This window comes from Pongo pygmaeus, chromosome 21 (assembly GCF_028885625.2).
Source record: "Pongo pygmaeus isolate AG05252 chromosome 21, NHGRI_mPonPyg2-v2.0_pri, whole genome shotgun sequence".
NCBI classification, from domain to species: Eukaryota; Metazoa; Chordata; class Mammalia; order Primates; family Hominidae; genus Pongo; species Pongo pygmaeus.
Window position 1 is genome coordinate 11956672 of NC_072394.2, and position 19886 is coordinate 11976557.

At 37.9% G+C, this 19886-nt stretch overlaps 1 protein-coding gene across 1 annotated transcript in view; it reads left to right on the forward strand.

The window, feature by feature from the left end:
• The window catches only part of PCSK2 (proprotein convertase subtilisin/kexin type 2), a 264982-nt gene that overhangs the window by 18986 nt on the left and 226110 nt on the right, over positions 1-19886 (forward strand). The window contains exon 2 of the mRNA XM_054468136.2: positions 14153-14257. Coding sequence (XP_054324111.1) covers positions 14153-14257 — 105 coding nt within the window. The remainder of the gene's footprint in view (positions 1-14152; positions 14258-19886) is intronic.

A 19886-nucleotide genomic window follows, 5' to 3' on the forward strand; every position in this document is an offset into this window, starting at 1 on the left:
TGTGAAGGAGCATGCACCCTCCAGTTTACCACAATCCTCACCACTTTCTATTGTCTTTTACCTGATTCGCTTAGTTAGACGGCCTGCTTGACCCCCAATATATTAAATGTCTTACCAATGCCCAAAGAACTCCATAACCTTAGTCATCCACACTGAATAACACAACTACTTAGTAACTCTTTCTAGAATCTAGAACCTCCTGATCTTTTTAATTTACTCAACAGGTATCTATGACATAATACTCTGCACCTAGGACATGAGCAAAACAGGTGGTGTCCCCATAGAGCTTGCAATCCAGGCATTCTGAGGACTGTGTTCTGAGAGATAATTCTTTCCAGCATACCAAGATAATTTTGAAAGATGAATATTTAGGCAACATGTCAGTACCTCAATTTTCTTTTTCATTTAAGATTCTTCTGCTCCCTAGTACTGTATTCAAAACCAGCCTAGTGGATGGCTCTTCCTATAAGCAAGAAGCATTTCCTTACTATAAAGTGTGTACAATCCACTTGGCTGTGGGTTGGAGCAGCTCTATTAGAATTAACTGGGGATATTCAGTCAGAGGTTGACAGTGAGAAAACAACAAGGCAGATGATCAGAGAAATTACAGTAATTACTCACAATCAGTCTTCAATAGTAAGTCACAAAATTAAAAAGGAGATTGTAAGTCACAAACTTAAAAAGGAGAATGTAAAAGTATGAACCAAGAGAGGTTCCATGTTCCTGGTTTAACAGTGGAATAGTAAATGCAGGATATCCTCGAGAAAATGCCTGAATGAATGGTCCCTCTACTCTGTGCTATGGAAGTTAGTTGGGTCCAACGCATTCCATGGGGGACGTGGTCCGAAGTGGACCTGAAGAGTGTGGTCTGTCCCCTAGTGGTCCTAGGCTGTTAATCAGACTATCACATCTTGCCTGGGACAGCAGCTGTGGTTTCACTGATGATAAATAATTCTGCTTGAAAAAAAAAAAGTGGTTTCTCTTTAGTGATGGAAATAGATACTTGTGGAAATTTGTGTTTTAGATTAGACACAGTCACTCTTATGTTGTTGATAATTAAGAAATAAAATCACACTGGAAGTTGTTCTTCTCTCTCCCTTTGCTCTGAAGTTGAAACTCAGGCCTGTCTATTAGGTGCCTTCAGAATTCTCACTGAGATCAGTTTATGTTGCACACAATCCAGGGAAATCAGTAATCATCTCTGGGCAGATATCAGTAATGTGCAAAACCCATTTCCTACTTGACTTGGAAGGAGAAAGAAATGTTAGGAAGAGTGAAAAATGAATGGGAAAAAGAGCATATCAGTTCTTCTCCACATGGTCTCTCATCCTCCAGCAGTCTACCCCAGACCTAAATTCAAATGAGCTTCCCTTTCTCTCCCATCCCTACTGCTGGGCATCATGTTCTGCCTATAAGAGATTGCATGCAATTGAAGGAAATAAAGAACGGTCTCTGAGAAAGTCAGTAAAATGCAGAGCTTATCCCTGTTGATAAAATTCAGGTCCCCAAATGAAATGGACAAGTAATTATCAGCTGAGCCAGTTTTCAATCCTTGATGATTGTTTCATCTGCCAGTTTTTGTTTCTTAAACCTCTTGACAGCAGTCCCTCTTACAAATAAAATTATAAAAATCCTATATAGCAAATGATGTCCAGTATTCTACCAAACTAGATCCCGACTAAGCCTGACTGAGGACCATGAAAACCAGCGCGGTGGACAAACACAAAGAAAGCAGCCAAAGGTAAAGCGAAGAGTCTGATCCGGGAAGTCTTAACTGTTCTGAGGTTTCTGAATCCATTTGAGAATCTGTAATAAGCAGTAGACTCTCCTGAGAACAAGCGAATGCACAGATGCACAAAATTTGGAATGGAGGCCATGCCAAGGTCACAGACCCTCTGGAGCATCTACAGATTCCCTAAGGGAAGAGAACTCTAGTGTTTAAAAGAAGCAGGAAATAGGCTCCATGAGAATTTAACACTTCTTTTTATCTGTTCACAATTGGTTGCCAGTTCCCTGGAGTTCCCTACTGCTGGGAAAATGGAGTGTGTGGGTTCAGAGAGGTGCTATAACTTGGAGCCATAGTTTTCAGTGGGAAAAGGAAGTAACAGGAAAAGAAAGAAGACAATGAGAAGTGTTGCTGAGATCCATACATTTTTGTGGCATAATGAGAATTTCTAAAAGCTCTGCAAGTCTGACTTAGCAGCATTATTATACTGTCACCGAGCCTGAATCTTCAAGCTGACAATTTGCTGCGAGTTCTTCTTTCACTTCTTTTTCTCCTTCCTTCTGGAACCATGCATATTTTGCCTTAAGAGAACAAAGTGATGATATAAAAAAGGGTGTGTGTGTGTGTGTGTGTGTGTGTGTGTTTCAATGAAGAGAACATTTCAAAACATACTAAATACCATGAGAGGCTTCTTACTAGGACACTCAGGTGAATGTTTGGGAATCTACCACTGTGTTCAATATGTCTTTGCTATTTGCAAGATTTGCAGTCTACTTAAGAATCTCAGGAATGCATCGATCAGCCTTACATCCTTGAGGTCTGTGTGGGCAGCAAGTACCTTATACTACTGTAAGTCACATAGCATCTGTCTTTCTCTCCCTGCGGTGGAGCTTATGCTTGCACAAAGCTCTTAAGCAGCTGCTTCTCAGATGCTCAGAAGACAGTGGATCTTGGGTCTGCACTCCAAAAGCAAGAGACAAAAAAGGCCCAGAAAAATAACCAATGCCTACAGGTTAGTCTTTTGTTAGGTTCATGATCAGTCAATTTACCTGTTTATTGCATAAGAGTAAGCTCATCAGAGGTTCAAATTTTAGCTTTATGAGACCAATTAGCTCCATTTTCTTTCATAGCCAAGAAAGAATCCCAAAGAATCCAGAATCATGGGTCCCAAGATCACAGCAGTGGGGATGTCACCCATCAGCCTGGCTGTCCTTGAGTCCCACTCATCTCCATCAGGAATTCCAGCCCAAAATCTCATGGATTCCTAGTCCTGGTTACAAAGGGGCTGGGACGTAGAGTAGGACCACAACACAAGCAGTGTGGTAGGAAGGATGCTGGATTTACACTCAGGAGAGCTGGGATTTCTGCAGAGAGCTCCCATTCATCTGGTCAGGCCCTGGCACCCCCTGAGCCACAGTGTCTTCTCTTAAAAAATGAGGCAGCTAGACCAAGCCAGGTATGCAACTCAGTTGCCTAAGGTAACAAAACTATGGAAAGGGAGCTTAGTGTGTGACCATAGGAAGTGGAGGGGTAGGTGGGTTCTGATTTGAAACTAGGAAATACATGACCCTTCTGAGGTCACTCAAATTTAAATTTTAAAATATTTTTACATTTTTAACTTGCATCTTGGAAATAATTTAGACTTTAAAAATGTTGCATAAATAGCACACAGGTACACCTATGTTCGTGGCAGCATTACTCACAATAGCCAAAAGGTGGAAGCAAATCAAGTGTCCATCAACAGATGAATGGATAAACAAAATGTGGTATACAGGGTGGAATATTTAACCTTAAAAAGGAAGGAAATTCTGACACATGCCACAACATGATGAACCTTGAAGACATTGTGCTTAAGTAAAATAAGCCAGGCACGAACAGTCAAATACTATATGATTCCACTTATATAACCTAATTCGAGAAATCAAATTCATAAAGACAGAAAGTAGAAAGGTGGATTCCAGGGCTGGGGAGTGGGGACTGGAGAGTTACTGTGTAGTAGGTACAGAGTTTCAGTTTGAGATGATTAAAAAGTTCTGGTAATGGATAATAGTGATAGTTGCACAATGTGAGTGCACTTAATATCACTGAACTATTCAGTTAAAAATCATTAAAATTGAAAAGTTGATGTTATATATATTTATCACAATAAAAACATTACTTTAAAAAAAAGCAGAGTTTCCATATACCCTTCTTTATTCAGCTTCCCCAAAATTAACGTCTTAGGTAAACATAGCAAAATTACCAAAGGCAGGAAATAAACATTGATATAATACTATTAGCTACAGGCCATATTCAAAATGTTCCAGTTGTCCCACTAGTGTCCTTTTTTCTGATCCAGGATTCAATCCAAAATACGATTATATTTAATAGTTATGTCTCCTTAGTTTCCTCTAATTTGGAAAAGTTCTGCAGCTCTTCTTTGTCGTTCATGAACATGATGACTTTAAAGAGTACTGGCCAGTTATGAGTTTGTCTGATGGTTCTACCTGACTGAATACACGTTATGTATTTTTGGCGAGAAAATGACATGAACGATGTGCCCTTCTTAGTGCATCATAGCATGACTCATCACTGGTGAAGTTAACTTAGATCGCTTGGGTAAAGTGGTCTCTGCCAGGTTTCTCCACTATAAAGATACATTTCCCATTGTTTATTATTGTATCTCACCTATTAATTTTAGCACCTATTGGAGATGTTTGCCGGCCACAATTACTATTACTATGACATTTTCTGAATGATGATATTCAATGTCCATCATTTCTTCTACATTTATTAATGGGAATTCCACTGTAAGGAAGAGTTTTCCCTGCACCTCAGTTTACATTTAATTTCTTATTTAAAAAAAAAAAACACTAAAACAAGCCAGAATCATGGTAAGATATGTTCCTCTGATACCCACTGGCACTTAACAACTCCAAATTTTCTTTCTAGTGTTGAAAATTCTAAGTTCTAGGCCAGACGCAGTGGCTCACACCTGTAATCCCAGCACTGTAGGAAGTCAAGGCGGGCAGATCACTTGGGGTCAGGAGTTCAAGCTCAGCCTGCCCAAAACAACAAAACCTGATCTCCACTAAAAATACAAAAATTAGCCAGGTGTGGAAGTAGGTGCCTGTAATCCCAACTACTTGGGAGGCTCAGGCAGGAGAATTGCTTGAATCCAAGAGGCGGAGGTTGCAGTGAGCCAAGATCACACCACTGCCCTCCAGCCTGGGCAAAAGAGTGAGACTCCAAAAAATTAAAATTAAAAAAAAAATTATCAGATCCATAATGCTTCCTGCAACAAGAAACAAAAGGTCAAGTTCATACTACCTGATAGTGTTCAAAGTAGAAAGTTTTTGGAAAGCAAATACAGCACCCATACATTTTCTTCCTCTCCCCTCACTTTTTTTATTTTATTAAATCTTAATATTATCCAGAGTATATCACCAGGGTTAAGTAGAGAAAACATTTAAGAACCATTGAGCCTGGAATTATCACACGAAATATTTACGTTAAATTTGCCATGAGGAATATTGTTTTTAATGAACAGGAACTAAATCACAAAAGCTACAATGTTCTAAAAAATTTTTATTCACAGAAAAGACCCCTGCTTAAGTTGGCTATGCCTTGAAGATCATCCAGTATCTGCTGCTCTGAGTCCAGGCCTGTCCCGCTGTGCCAGGGATGTCCCTTGGGAGCCTTTATCTGAGCTGCTCCAAGACGGTGTCATCAGTTGCAGACAGAACCAATATTATTGTAGAGTTTTATGTTAACACAGCCATGAAAGCTGAAGAAATAAAACTTTTTTTTCAGCTAGCTACTTGTTTCTGTAGTCCATTGCTGAGTAACAAACCAACCCAAAATTTGGTGGTATAAAACAGCAATTTTATTATACTCATGAATGTGGGAATTTGTAATCCATGCAGGGCACAGTGGAAATGGCTTGTCTGTGGTCCACGATGTGTGGATGCTCAGTTGGGAAGACTCAACAGCTAGAGGATGACTGGTATGGCTGGAGTTGAAATCATCTGAAAGCTTCTTAATGTGTGTATTTAACACCATAAATCGGATGACTTAAAAGCTGTGCTCTTCCAGGATTGTCAGGCAAAGCACAATACATGCTTCTCAATGTTGTCTGGGCTTCCTCATAACATGGCAGCCTGAGAGGAGGTGGACTTCTTAAATTGTAGGTCAGGACTTTAAGAGCAAGTGTGTTCCAGGGAACAAGGCACAAGTCAAATGGCCTCTTATGACTTAGATTCAGAAGTCACATGGCATCACTTCCACCATACTCGTAATTAAAGTCATCATGTTCCCCAGATACAAGGGCTGGAATCATGGACCTCATTTCTTGATATGAGGAGTGTTAAAAAAAAAAAAAAAAAAGCTGTGGCTTTAAACAGCCACTCTCTTCAAAATTAAAACACTAGAAAAATATAATTTTTAACAAAAGTGGAAAAGAGTCTCTTAAGCTGAATGCCCTTCCCTTTCTCCAAAAAGTCTAAGAAACATTCCCCAAGTATCCCTCTGATTGAAATAATCTCTCCTTTGGGTTCCCACAGCAGCTTGTCTATAACTCTGCTACAGCACATTCTATTCTAACAATAAAAAGAGTAAGTTATGCTTCAGTGCAACATATTATTCCAAGCACTTTTCATGCATTATCTCACTTAATTCCCATAACAAAAACATTTTATAAGTAAAAAACCTGAGGCCCACGAGGGTTAACTAACTTGCCAAAGGTCATATCGCCGTTACGAGGAAGAGCGAGAATTTAAACCAAGGCAATCTGGCTTCAGAACTCATTTTCTTAAACCACTCCACCACAGAGTACTATTAATAGATTGCTGTGTGCAAATCTTCCTTCCCTGTGAATTGTGAGCTATTCGTAGGCTGAGACCATATCATCATTACCTTTGTCTCTCCAGCACCAAACACAGTGCCTGGCTTATGACAAGGAACACAAAAATACGCAATAGAAAAATGCACAAAAGAGAAGAAACTAAAATGTCAATAAACATATGATAAGATGCTCAAACTTTCAAAACAATTAAAAATATTCAAATAAGATGACACATTTTGCCTATAAATTGGCTACAGTTAAAATATCATTAATAAATACCAATCCAGTGTTACTTAGAGAATGGGAAAATGGATATTTTTATTCTTATTTACTTTTCGGTGAATCTTGGAATATACAACCTTATAGGGAAACTTTTCTGAAGTATCTATCAAAATGATAAATGTTCATAATCTATGACTTAGAGATTGAATTCCTAGGATATATCCTACAGGAAAACTCTCATCTATACAAACAGTGATAATCACAAAGCTGTTCATTATAGCATTTTTAATAGCAAATTGATTAAGATATAGTTCACATGCCACATGCCATAAAATTTATCCTCTAAAAATTTGCAATTCAATGATCTTTAGTATAGTTGCAAAGTTGTGCAATCATTACCAATATCTAATTTTAGAATATTTTTACCACCCTTAAAATAAATCCTGGACCATTAACAATCACTCTTCATTTCTGTTCCCTCTCAGCCCCAGGCAACCACTAATCTAATTTCCAGCTCTATAGATTTGTCTATTCTGGACATTTCATATAAAGGAAGTGATACAATATATGACCTTGCTATCTGCCTTCTTTAACTTAGCATTAAGTTTTCAAGGTTCATCCGTGTTTTTACCATGTGTTATTGCTTAATTCCTTTCCATTTAGAAATAATATTCCATTGTACATATATATCATTTTGTTTACTGTTTTATCAATTGATAGAAATGTGGGTTGTTTCTAGTTTTTCGCTATCATGAATAATGTTGCTATGAACATTTGTATACAAGAATTTGTGTAGAGGTATGTTTTCATTTCTCTTATATGCACCCGTACATGGAATTGCTGGGTCATATGATAAGTCTATATGTTTAACATTTTAAGTAACTGCCAAAGAGCTTTCCAAATAGGCTGTACCATTTTACTATCCCACCAACAGTGTATGAGGGTTCAAATTCCTCCCTATCCAGGTCAACACTTGCTGGTTTGGGTGCAGTTGGGCAGGGGTTGATTTTACCCATTCTAGTGTGTGTAAAGTGATATCTCATGGTTTTAACTTGCATTCTCTGATGTCTAATAAGGTTGAACATCTTTCTGTATGTTTGCAGGCCATTTTTACTTCTTCTTTGAAGAAATGATTCCTCGAATTTGCACATTTTTTAATTGGATTTCTTGAATTTATTGTTGAATTGTAAACATTTTTAAAACATTCCTGTGCAAGATCCTTATCAGAGATACGATTTTCAAAATTTTTCTCCAATCTGTGGGTTGTCTTTTCATTTCCTTCATTATTTCTTTTGAAGTACAAACATTCTTAATTTTAATGAAGTACAATTTATGTTTTTATACTTTTGGTGTTGTATCTAAGAAAGCATTGCCTAACCTAAAGCCATGAAGATTTATTTATATGTTTTATCCTAAGAGTTGTATAATATTAGCTCTTACATTTGGGACTACAAATCATTTTGAGTTAAATTTTGCATGTGGTATGAGATAGGACTCCAAATTCATTTTTTTCATGTGAATATCTAATTGTCCAAGCACAAAACTGCTTGAACAGACTATTCATTCTCATTGAATTGTTCTAGCATCTATGTTGAAAATCAATTGACCATAAGTTGATTATCATAAATTATTTTTGGATTCAGTTTTATTCCATTAAACTACTATATGTCTCTCCTATGCCAGTACCATACTACTTTGATTACTTTAGCTTTGAAGAAGCGTTGAAATTGAAAAATGTGAGTCTTCCAACTTTGTTCTTCTTTATTAAGATTATTTTGGCTATTCTTGGTCTTTTGAGTTTACATTTGAACTTTAGGATAAGCAAAAATAACAGCTGAGATTTTGAAAGTAATTGTATAGAATTTACAGATAAGTTAGGGAGCATTGCCATTTTAAAAAATTTGTGAACATGAGATGCTTTTCCATTTATTTAGATCTTTAATTTCTTTCAGTGATGTTTTGTACTTTTCAGTGTATACACCTTGCACTTCTTTTGTTAAATTTATTCCCCAGTATTTTACTTATTTGATATTATTTTCAATCAATTTGTATTCTTAACTTTATGCTTGGATTGTTCATTGCTTGTGTATAGAAATATAATTGATTTTGCATGTTAATCTTATATTCTGCAACCTTGCTGACTCTTTTGTCAATTCTAATAATTTTTCTGGATTCATTATAAATTTCTATGTACAAGATATGTCTTCTGCAAATAGAGATAGTTTTTCTTCTTTCTTTCCAATCTTGATGTCTTTATTTCTTTATCTTGCCTGATGGCATTAGCTAAAATCTCCAGTACACTCTTGAATAGAAGTGGCAAGAGCAGATAACTTTGTCTTGTTCTGATCTTAAGAAAAGCATTCAGCCTTCACCATTAAGTATGGTGTTAGCTGTGGGTTTTTCATAGATAGATTTATCAGATTGAGAAAGTTCCCTTTCATTCCTAATTTTTTTTTTTTTTTTTTTTTTTTTTTTTTTTTGAGACGGAGTCTCGCTCTGTCATCCAGGCTGGAGTGCAGTGGCACAATCTCGGCTTACTGCAAGCTCTGCCTCCCAGGTTCATGCCATTCTCCTGCCTCAGCCTCCTTAGTAGCTGGGACTACAGGAGCCCGCCACCATGCCCAGCTAATTTTTTTGTATTTTTAGTAGAGACGAGGTTTCACCATGTTAGCCAGGAAGGTCTTGATCTCCTGACCTTGATATCTGCCCGCCTCAGCCTCCCAAAGTGCTGGGATTACAGGCGTGAGCCACTGCATCCAGCCTTCATTCCTAATTTTTTAAAACATAGTTATTATAAAAGAATGCTGTATTTTGTCACATGTTTTTCTGCATTGGGATGTTCATGTGGTTTTTGTTATTTATTCTATTGATATAGTTATTACAGTAATTGATTTTCAGATGTTAAAACAACTTTGCATTCCTGGGGTAAATCCTACTTGGTTATGATGAAAATCCTTTTTATATGTGACTGGATTCAGTTTGCTACTATTTTGATGAGCATTTTATTGCCATATTTGTAAGGGATCACAGTCTGTAGTTTTCTTTTCTTGTGATATCTCTGTCTTTTCTTCATGTCAGGGTGACACAGGCGTCAATGAATGAGTTGGGAAGTGATTCTTCCTCTTCCATTTTTTGGAAGAGTTTCTGAAGGACTGGAATTATTTATTTAAACATTAGTAGAATTAATCAGGATTAGTAGAATTAATCAGTATTTATTTTGCAGAAAGTTTTAAAATTACTAATTCAATCTCTTTACTGCTATTGAGGCTCTCTGGTAAACTTTTAAATTCTGTTACTGTACTTTTTAGCTCCAGAATTTCTGTTTGGTTCTTTCTTCTTATTATTTTTATCTCTTTATTGATATTCTTTATTTGATGATTCACCATTCTCACGCTTTCCTTTAGTTCTTTAGATATGGTTTCTTTGAACATATGTCTGGGTATAGTTATATCTATATATAATATAATGTGAATATTTATAGTTATGTAGTTTAGTCTTTGTCTAATAAGTCCAACATCTGGGCTTCCTCAGAGAGTTTTTATTATTTTTTCCTCTATGTGTGGAGCATATGTTCTTATTTCTTTTTGTGTCTCACAATTTTTCTTGAAAATTTGACATTTTAAATACTATAATATGACAGTTTGGAAACCAGAGTTACCTCTCCCCAGGTTGTTTGTTGTTGTTTCTAGGTTTTGTTGTTTTTACTATTGCTATTTGTTTTCCCTCACCCCCACCTCCGTTTTTTTTTTTTTCTTTTTTCTTTTTTTAAATACACTTTAAGTTCTGGGATACATGTGCAGAACGTGGAGGTTTGTTACATAGGTATACACGTGCCATGGTGGTTTGCTGCACCCATCAACCCGTCATCTACATTAGGTATTTCTCCTAATGCTATCCCTCCCCTAGCTCCGCAACCCCACCGGCCCCAGTGTGTGATGTTCCCCTTTCTGTTTCCATGTGTTCTCATTGTTCAACTTCCACTTATGTGTAAAAACATGCAGTGCTTGGCTTTTTGTTCCTGTGTTAGTTGACTGAGAATGATGGTTTCCTGCTTCATCCATGTCCCTGCAAAGGACATGAACTCATCCTTTTTTATGGCTGCATAGTATTCCATGGTGTATATATGCCACATTTTCTTTATCCAGTCTATCATTGATGGGCATTTGAGTTGGTTCCAAGTCTTTGCTATTGTGGAACTTAAATAAATTTACAAGAAAAAAAAACATCAAAGAGTGAGCAAAGGATATGAACAGACACTTCTCAAAAGAAGATACTTATGCAGCCAACAAACATATGAAAAAAACCACACCATCACTGGTCATTAGGGAAGTGCAAATCAAAACCACAATGAGATACCATCTCACGCCAGTGAGAATGGCGATCATTAAAAAGCCAGGAAATAACAGATGCTGGAGAGGATGTGGAGAAATAGGAATGCTTTTACACTGTTGGTGGGAGTGTAAATTAGTTCAACCATTGTGGAAGATGGTGTGGTGATTCCTCAAGGATCTAGAACCAGAAATACCTTTTGACCCAGCAATCCCATTACTGGGTATATACCCAAAGGATTATAAATCATTCTACTCTAAAGATACATGCACACATATGTTTATCACTATTTGTTTATTTAATGTCTTTCTGGACTAATTCTGTAAAGTCTGTAATTTCTATAATGTGCTATTGAATCTGCTTGGTTAACTTAATAGTTAGCCAATGACAGGACAGAGGTTTTCTTAAAGACCTTGAATCAATAAGGCTTTGTTTTTGTTTTTACCCTTTGCTGAGGGGCTCTGTTGTGTATATTGGGACATATCCTCAACTCTCAAGCAGGCAGTTTGAAACTCTGCTATGGCCTTCACCTCCTGTTTTTAAAGAGACATCAAGTCAACTAAAGGTGAGCACTTAGGGCCTTCTTAGATATTTCCTGGTTGTGTGTACAGCTCTGCCCATGTGTATGGCCTTCTAAGTGTCCAGGAATATATTAGAGCTTTGTAAAGCCTTCTATGGACATCTTATTCCCTAGATTCTTTTACAAAGGTTTTTGTCCAGCCTTTTATTTGCCCCAGTTCATATTGCTACTTCAGGAAATTGCAACCTTAAAAATTTGCCACTGATTATTTTTGACAAATTCCCTGGGGAGTAGGGCTTTTCCAACTGAGCAAACCCTGGGACAGATCAAATAACAATAAATCCTATAAATGGAACTTTTCCAGATAGCTTCCAGGCAATTATTTAGGGATGGAGCTTTTTAAATAACTCTAAACCCAGTCTGCACCCTCTACTATCTATTTGGCTACTGGTTTTCAAAGCTGCTGTGATTGTGAGGATGTTAGTGTTCAAAGATGCTGCAGAGCTATGAAGAAGACGATGGTCATAGGGCAATCTAAAACAGCACAGAGTTTGCCATTATCACTGAGATTCAACTTTTTTGTTGAATAAACACCCTTTGGGTTGCCGCAAACCTCTTGTTAATTTCCTGTGTTCTGAATAAGTTGATTTGGCAATTTTTTTCAGAGTTCTATTTGCTTTTCTGTAACGGTAGATTTTTGAAGTTTCTTATTCTATCATACCTGAAGTTCCCCCACCCCAACACACAGCATTATCTTTGAATGTAAAAAAAAAAATGGAAGCATCTTAATACGCATCAATAATGGAAAGGCTAAATAAGTCATGGTATATCCCATGTAATGGAATAATATGCAGCCATTCAAAAGAAGAAAGTAGTCTGGGTGATGAAGTAATATGTACCATAAACCCCATGACACCTGTTTACCTGTGTAACAAGCCTTCACATGTACCCCCAAACCCAAAATAAAAGTTTGAAAAAAGGAGGTAGTAAGTGGAAGTCTGTGATAGCATCTGAGTGACAAGAGAAGAACCACTTTGCATAATATGTAGTGTGTGTGTGTGTGTGTGTGTGTGCGTGTGCGTGTGTGTGTTTAAGCAAAGAAGAAGATCTAAAACTCACTCATTTGACTATTAAGGAAATAATCATTTGCTCTTACAAGTAGGTAGGCCTAGAGGAAGAAAACAAAAAGGTAACCTAACTCCAATACTGCCAAAAAAGAAAACATGAAGAATTTTTACTTTGTTATTTGTGTTTTTCGGTTTTCTAAATTTACTCTATATTTCCTTTATATTAAAAATAAAATAATAATAATAAATATTCTTTAAGAAATATTTGAGCCACACTGGGGTTCTATGTGATCTAAAAATCTCAAATTGGCCCCACCTATGTTAGAAAACTTTTCTATCAAATCAACCACATCTGCTTCCCTTTTCTTCCAAACACTGGATGGCAACACACACACCAAAACTTTCAAAAGCAAATACTTTGAGTAGTGGAATGCTTTTTGATTTAGGGACTCTTTTGAGAATCGATGAAATCATGTGTCCTATTTCCAAAAAAAAAGTACATATTTACATTATTTGTCTATAATTTGTAAGCATTCAATTAAATTAATTAATCAGGTTAAGAACTGCAAACAGCATGTCTTCATCAACATGAAGACATGTGGAGAAAAAGGAGAGATCTGGGAACTTCAAGTCCCTGTATTTATACAGAAGGGGAAAAGATGCCCAGAGAGGAAACCACTTGCCCACAATCATACTGATGGTAAAAGACCTGAGCCACATCCAGGCCTCCAAACTCCCAGGTCAAAGCTCTTCCCACCAAGTTACCTTGAATCATGGAATGAATGACTGGCCTATTTAGGTTCTCCAAGACTCTTACGGCCCTGTGCCAAAGACAAACTCTCATTACTATGACTTCTCTGACTGGTTCTGACCTGATTTCAAGGATCCTTCAGATAGGAAGGTAGAGGGAAACCAGACCTGCCATCCAACTGGTATTTACTAAATTTAGATGTTCACACTGTGCTCAGCCTGATAAAAGGCACCAAGGGGTCACAGAAAAAGCCCAAGACACAGACAGACAGTTGAAGGTCTGTCACAGACAGCTATGAAGACATGACTACAAAACATCACAGCATAATTCTGGAGCAACCAAGTGATACCTGGAGTATGCACACTAGACCAAGGAAGGCAAGGAGAATCTGATGCGGGTGTGAATGTAAAGGCAAGTCTCCATGGAAAAGGAAAGGGAATCAAAGGATGTGCAGAAAGTTAAAAAATGGGGGAAAGAATAGAAGGTATTTGGGGAGCAGGAGGAGAGTGGACACCACATGAACAAAGGCAAGGAGAAGGGAAGGAGGACATTGATAGGCAAATAGAGGACCAGGTCTTACAGGAGAGTTGCCAGTGGTTTCCTTGCATACTTCCCTACCCCATGGAGCCCCTGCAAGCAGCCCCAGCTTTGGTGTCCCTGTCCCTGGGCCAACCCCAGAAGCTAACTATGCCTGTGTCTGCTTGACTCTCCACAGCTTCCCTTTGCTGAAGGTCTGTACCACTTTTATCACAATGGCCTTGCAAAGGCCAAGAGAAGACGCAGCCTACACCACAAGCAGCAGCTGGAGAGAGACCCCAGGGTGAGTTTTCCCCAGAAACCTGCCTCCCAATCTCTGCTGCCACAGCTGAGCCCACCAAGGGGGTATGGAGGGGCTGGCAGGGGATTTTGAAGTAAAGGCACTTAATGTACTATGATAGGGCAAATGAATGCTTTGCAGAGTCGTACCAGGGACTCTCTGCTCCTCTATCTCTGCATAATAAATAATCACAGTCCCCTTTGTATGACTGGAGGAAGAGGAAATTGAGATACCACTCTTTTACTGGCTATCTTCTCCTGAGTTATTATTGGGTGAGGACTTCGGGTTGCCTGGGAACATGTTTCAGCCTGTGATGGATGGGAAGACAACAAGCAGTTTAATAAGCCATTTTATGGAAGGTTTCTATTGGTGAATCCACATGCCCAGAGGACGTTGCCATGCCCCACGTTGTGAACAGGAAGAATGAGAGAGCCAGTTAGTGAGCAGCTCACAGCAGGCAGTGGACTTCTCAGTATCCATGCATGACTGTGGCCATGAGACTATCTCAGCCTTTCTTTTTATCCTATATTTTCTAGCACTGATCTAATTTGCCTTCATGTCTCAGCCGCCTACTTGATGTTCATCATCCCCATTTTTTAAATCTTCAATCTTTACCTTACTCTTGGACTCCAGGTCCCATTTTCTACTCCCTGTCATGGCTCAAATTCAACTTTCCCCCAATCAAACGTATCATCTTAGCAACAAAGTGGCTTCTCTCCCAGTGTTCCCACTTCTTGCCTTTCAGAATAGGACCTTTAGTAATCATATTTTCCACCATCCCCCATACCTACACACTCATCCAATTGGGTAGATTCTGATTTCTGTTACACGAATCACTAAGAAGCAAAGTATGCAATAACTCAGACAAGTTGCTCTCTGTACACTGAAGGCAGCGTAACCTCTTTCTCAGGACTCTCAGGGACCAGCTGATGAAAACCGTGTCAGATGTCTGAGTTAAGGATTTTCACAGGAGATTTCTTTTGAGCTGATAGAATCTGAAAACTCATTCTTGTGGGGCTTTTCATGTGAGCATTTCCCTGGGTTTAATTTGGGCTTCAATTAGGAATTCAGATAAAACAGTCTCTCAGCAGATCGCCAAATGACAGGCCACAGGCAATTTTTTCTTTAACTTCTCAAGAGTTCCCACCTTCCCTAAAGAGGACTTTCTGCTCTGGGAGGCCACTTTAACTTTACTTTTGCAGTAACAATTAAGCTGCCTGTGCTGCCAGCCAAGGCCAAGTATTCTTAAAGGATCTGTCATAGAAGCTGGCACCAAGACCTAAGGGAGAAGCTCTCTACTCTATGTGATAACAACCTTGGCCTTGGCTATACCAATTCATTGCCTGGGGATACCCTTGGGCAGCCATATGGACAAGGATCTTGCCCTGAACCCAAGGTGGGCACCAGTAGACAAAGATCACTCTGGTGCACCGTGACATTGATCTTCCCTACACTTCAACCCTATGCCATAACCTTGCCATTTATGGCCAATTGTTTTCCTTTTTTGTTACGTATTTTCTTAAAAGTCCCATTGGCTACGTTTCTTCCATGATTAAAGGCGTTGCTCCAAGATTACCCAGAAACATATAAACTGGGGGCAGAATGAAAGAGATATTTAAAAGACTTGGGCTGGGAAAGAGAACTGAGGCACAGTAGAACTCAAAAGTCCCTGTTTGGTCAGAGAAACTATTTAGCATCACTGGTCTGAGCTTTTCTCATTCTAACACATATGATCTCTGAAATGCTGATTCTTGAAGCGTACAGTGACACTTTTAAAATATAAAATGGGACTAATTGGGTAATAAAAAGAAGAGATCAGGCACTGGTGATTCTAATCATTTGTCTTTCTCTTCAAAATATTATCTATTATCACAAAAAGGGTTGCCTATTTCCCCTTCATTATCTATTATAAGGACCCAGGTAGCCAATTGTCTCTATCTGGTAGTTGTAACCATCTGCCCTGCCCATGAAGACCAACAGAAAATAGCAGAAAAACTAAAGAAGACCAAGTTTCCTATATCTTTTCCCTATCTTGTCATCAAGGTTAAACGCTGGGGATGTTGTCAATAATAAACTCATTCTAGGAAAAGAAATAAAGCACAAAAATCTCATAATTTTTTAAAAAATGACAAAAAACTGCTAATGATGACTGCCTTTTTCCAAAATATTAGATTAAGGTCTGAGTCTTTCCTGCATGATGTTCTTGTGGTTGTCTAATTTTGGCATCTGGTGATAGAAAAATAGAGTGGCAACTATTCTGAAACAAAAATCATTGACTATGAACAGTGCAAGGATAGTAAACTAAAGATTCTGCCTTGTGGGTTTATAGCTGCTAAACAAAAGGGTAAATAAGTATAGTGTAGGAATACCCCAATTTGGGGGTTCTCAAACACTTTCAAACAGGTTGCAAAAAGAAAAGTAAATGAGAGTATAGAAAGAAAAGGGGAAAGACCAAGTAGCCAGAAGGAGGTCCAGGCTTTTATGTCTTACATAGATGTTGCAAGTTATGCTTTATAAACACAGAGTTTAAGAGTAAGTTGTTTTATCATTCCCTGAAATGTACTGTCTCCTAGAACTACTAATGTTAACTACGGTTGCAGCTCCAGCCCCCAGTTTCCTTCTCCTTCCTCTACCTGCACCACTTCCCAGCCTCTCTCACTCACTGTCTACAGGCTTGTGGTAAGGAACACAAAGCCCAGGGAGGTTGGTCTGAGCTGCTACTCGCTTTCAGAGCTTCATCTACTGAGGTAGCTTTTTGACCAAAGAAACCTCCAAGCTCTGCTACCAACCCAAGAAACAAAAAAGAAAAAGGTAGAAACCCAAGGTACTTTTTGGCTTTTTCCGACTTCAGACCAGAAACTTCAATGATGTTTGTCTCTCGTGTAACAACTAATTTTTACGTGTAAAAGAAAACAGGAAAAAAAAGACTAGAAAGAGCTAAAGTGCTACTTTCCGTATGTTCATCTTTGTTCATCAATATGCAGACAATAGCTAAGAAAACAGATTCTGATGTAGACTGTGTTAAAGAGGTTCTCTTCTCTTTCCAATTCTTCCTGCTAAAAGATTAGCTGACTGCCGAGTATCATCATTTAGATGCTAAAAAGCAAAAGTTGTGTCTTGTTTATTTCTGTAATATCTTTGCACAGTGCTGTTCTGAGTATATATTAGATGTTCAGGAAATGACTGAGCATGTCAAATGAATGAATGATTATCATTTTTTCTTCAGGGTTTTAATACATGGAATAGTACTGCCTTTCTCATCTTATATTTTCCTCCATACCCTGAAATTTGTCTCCATTAGGAAATAAAAGTACTATATAGTCTTCTCCCTAGCACCTCTTTTATATACATTCTTAATTGTGGATAACAGAAACCAATGACTGTTTCATTACTTCCAAGTTTTATCACAAAGAATCCCATGAAGAACCAGTTTTTAATTTCCAAAGCCCAATCTGCCTTTCTCCTAATCATATTCACAGTCGTGGTACAGGCACCAAAGCAGGACAACGTGTCTGGAAGGTTTTGATAATGAAAATAATTTGAAGAGGTAATAAATCAATTCAACACTGGAATGAAATAATGAAACTAAAAATACCTTCTCAACATCAGGGTCAAAAACAAATATTTCATGCCCAAAAGCTCTGTAAGATTTGTTAAACATTAGCTAGAACAACACCAACAAATCTTAAAGCCAAACCTATCTTCAGTCCCTGGTCAACATATCAAAACCTCATATATTCTACAAGTACTTGAAAAGCTTCTGAAGAGTAGATTTATTTAAGATAATATTTGCTTCCCAGCTCTGTCAAACCATACTTGCACATCTGAAATAGAATATTAAAGTGAAATATATTTTAAAAACATGAAGGACTCATAATTCTATGAGTAACACACACTAGTCTTATGGAAGCAAAATAATTTAAAAAAAAAAACCTGAACTTCATTTCTTGAGAGAGATTATATTTGATTTGAGAATTAAAAACATTTATTTCCTTTACTAAGCAATTTTACGAGACCATACAATTATTCCTCATTTTTAAACATGTCTCAGTTTTACAAGTCAGAAACTTCTATCAGTCCAATAAAAACTCCTTGCTTCTCTCATCTCAAAGAATGGATGATATTTCCTTTGTGTTCTATATTTGGAAACTGTATCTTTCTAGCTTCTTTCTTATCCAAATGTATCCACATGTTTAATAACCGTAAAAGGCAGCCACACGTTCTGGTAGTGATCTGTTTTTGGTCTTTAAGGGTCTATTCTTGAATATATCTGTGGAGTTTTCAAGATACTGCCAATAACCCACAAAAGTTAGCTTCACTGGATAATATAATCACTTCAGAAATCTCATAATACCACTGGAGCAAAAGAAAAGTTTCCTATTCGTTAAAATTAACTGGACATGATTTATATGATTTTGTGTATTGTGGCCAAACTCTTCTTTCCTTTCTATCATAGTAGTTAACTATTTGATTATTTATTACAAATTAAAAGGGAAGAGCAGGGAAAATGCTGTTGCCTTTTGGAAAGTCTATTTTCTTTTCTTTCTTTCTTTTTTTTTTTTTTTTTCCTGAGATAAGAGTCTCACTCTGTTGCCCGGGCTGGAGTGCAGTGGCATGATCTCGGCTCACTGCAAGCTCCGCCTCCTGGGTTCAAGTGATTCTCGTGCCTCAGCCTCCTGAATAGCTGGGATTACAGGTGTGCAACACCACACCTGGCTAATTTTTGTATTTTTAGTAGAGACACGGTTTCACCATGTTGGCCAGGCTGGTCTTGAACTCCTGACATCAGGTGATCCACCCGCCTTGGCCTCCCAAAATGCTGGAAAGTCTACTTTCAAACTGAAAATGTCATGGAGAAAAATCTCTTCCCCCTCTTTTGTCTTGACCACACCTTCCTCCAGTGGATAACTAATGGAATTTGAGGTGACCTCTACTTACCATCACCATGACTGCATGAGAGCCTCACAGCCTTGGGGCTGGGTAAAAATAGAAATTAGATAGTTTTAGTGCCTTTTTAAGGGATTTATACCCAAAGAATAGGCTGTTTTTTATCCTTATACTTGTTAACTGTAAGAGGATGAGGTCTGAGGTTGTGAGGTGCTGCTCTGAGAAACATATAGAAATTTTCCAATTTATCTTCCAAATGTTTTATTGAAGGAAAAAATACAGCATATAGATTTGATTATATTTTACTTATTAAGAAACATAGTCATGGTAAGTTTATTAATATTATGAGAAACACAAAAGGGAAGATAGCATTTTGTATTTTTCTAGAACTTTTTATGCTAGAGGGCATTTGTGGCTGCTATTTCTTCATATTCTCATTTCCTTGTAGCATAAATTGGACAAAGGGTGGATTCTGAGTTCCCCAAATTCTCATGGTTTGTAAGGAGACTTAACCACTCCGTGGTGCTGCTCTACACTGATTTGTATTCCATAATTTTCCCTGCTCCTCTGCACAAAGACAATTACAGAGCAGGAAGAGTCTTAAGGAAACATTGATTCAGCCCTTAACCTTGAAGCATTAATATATAATTTTACCATTGAGGCAAAATAGACCCAGAGAGAGAGAAGGTGACTTCCCTGGGGCCACACAGCTATAACTGATAGGAAGAAAATAAAACTCATGACT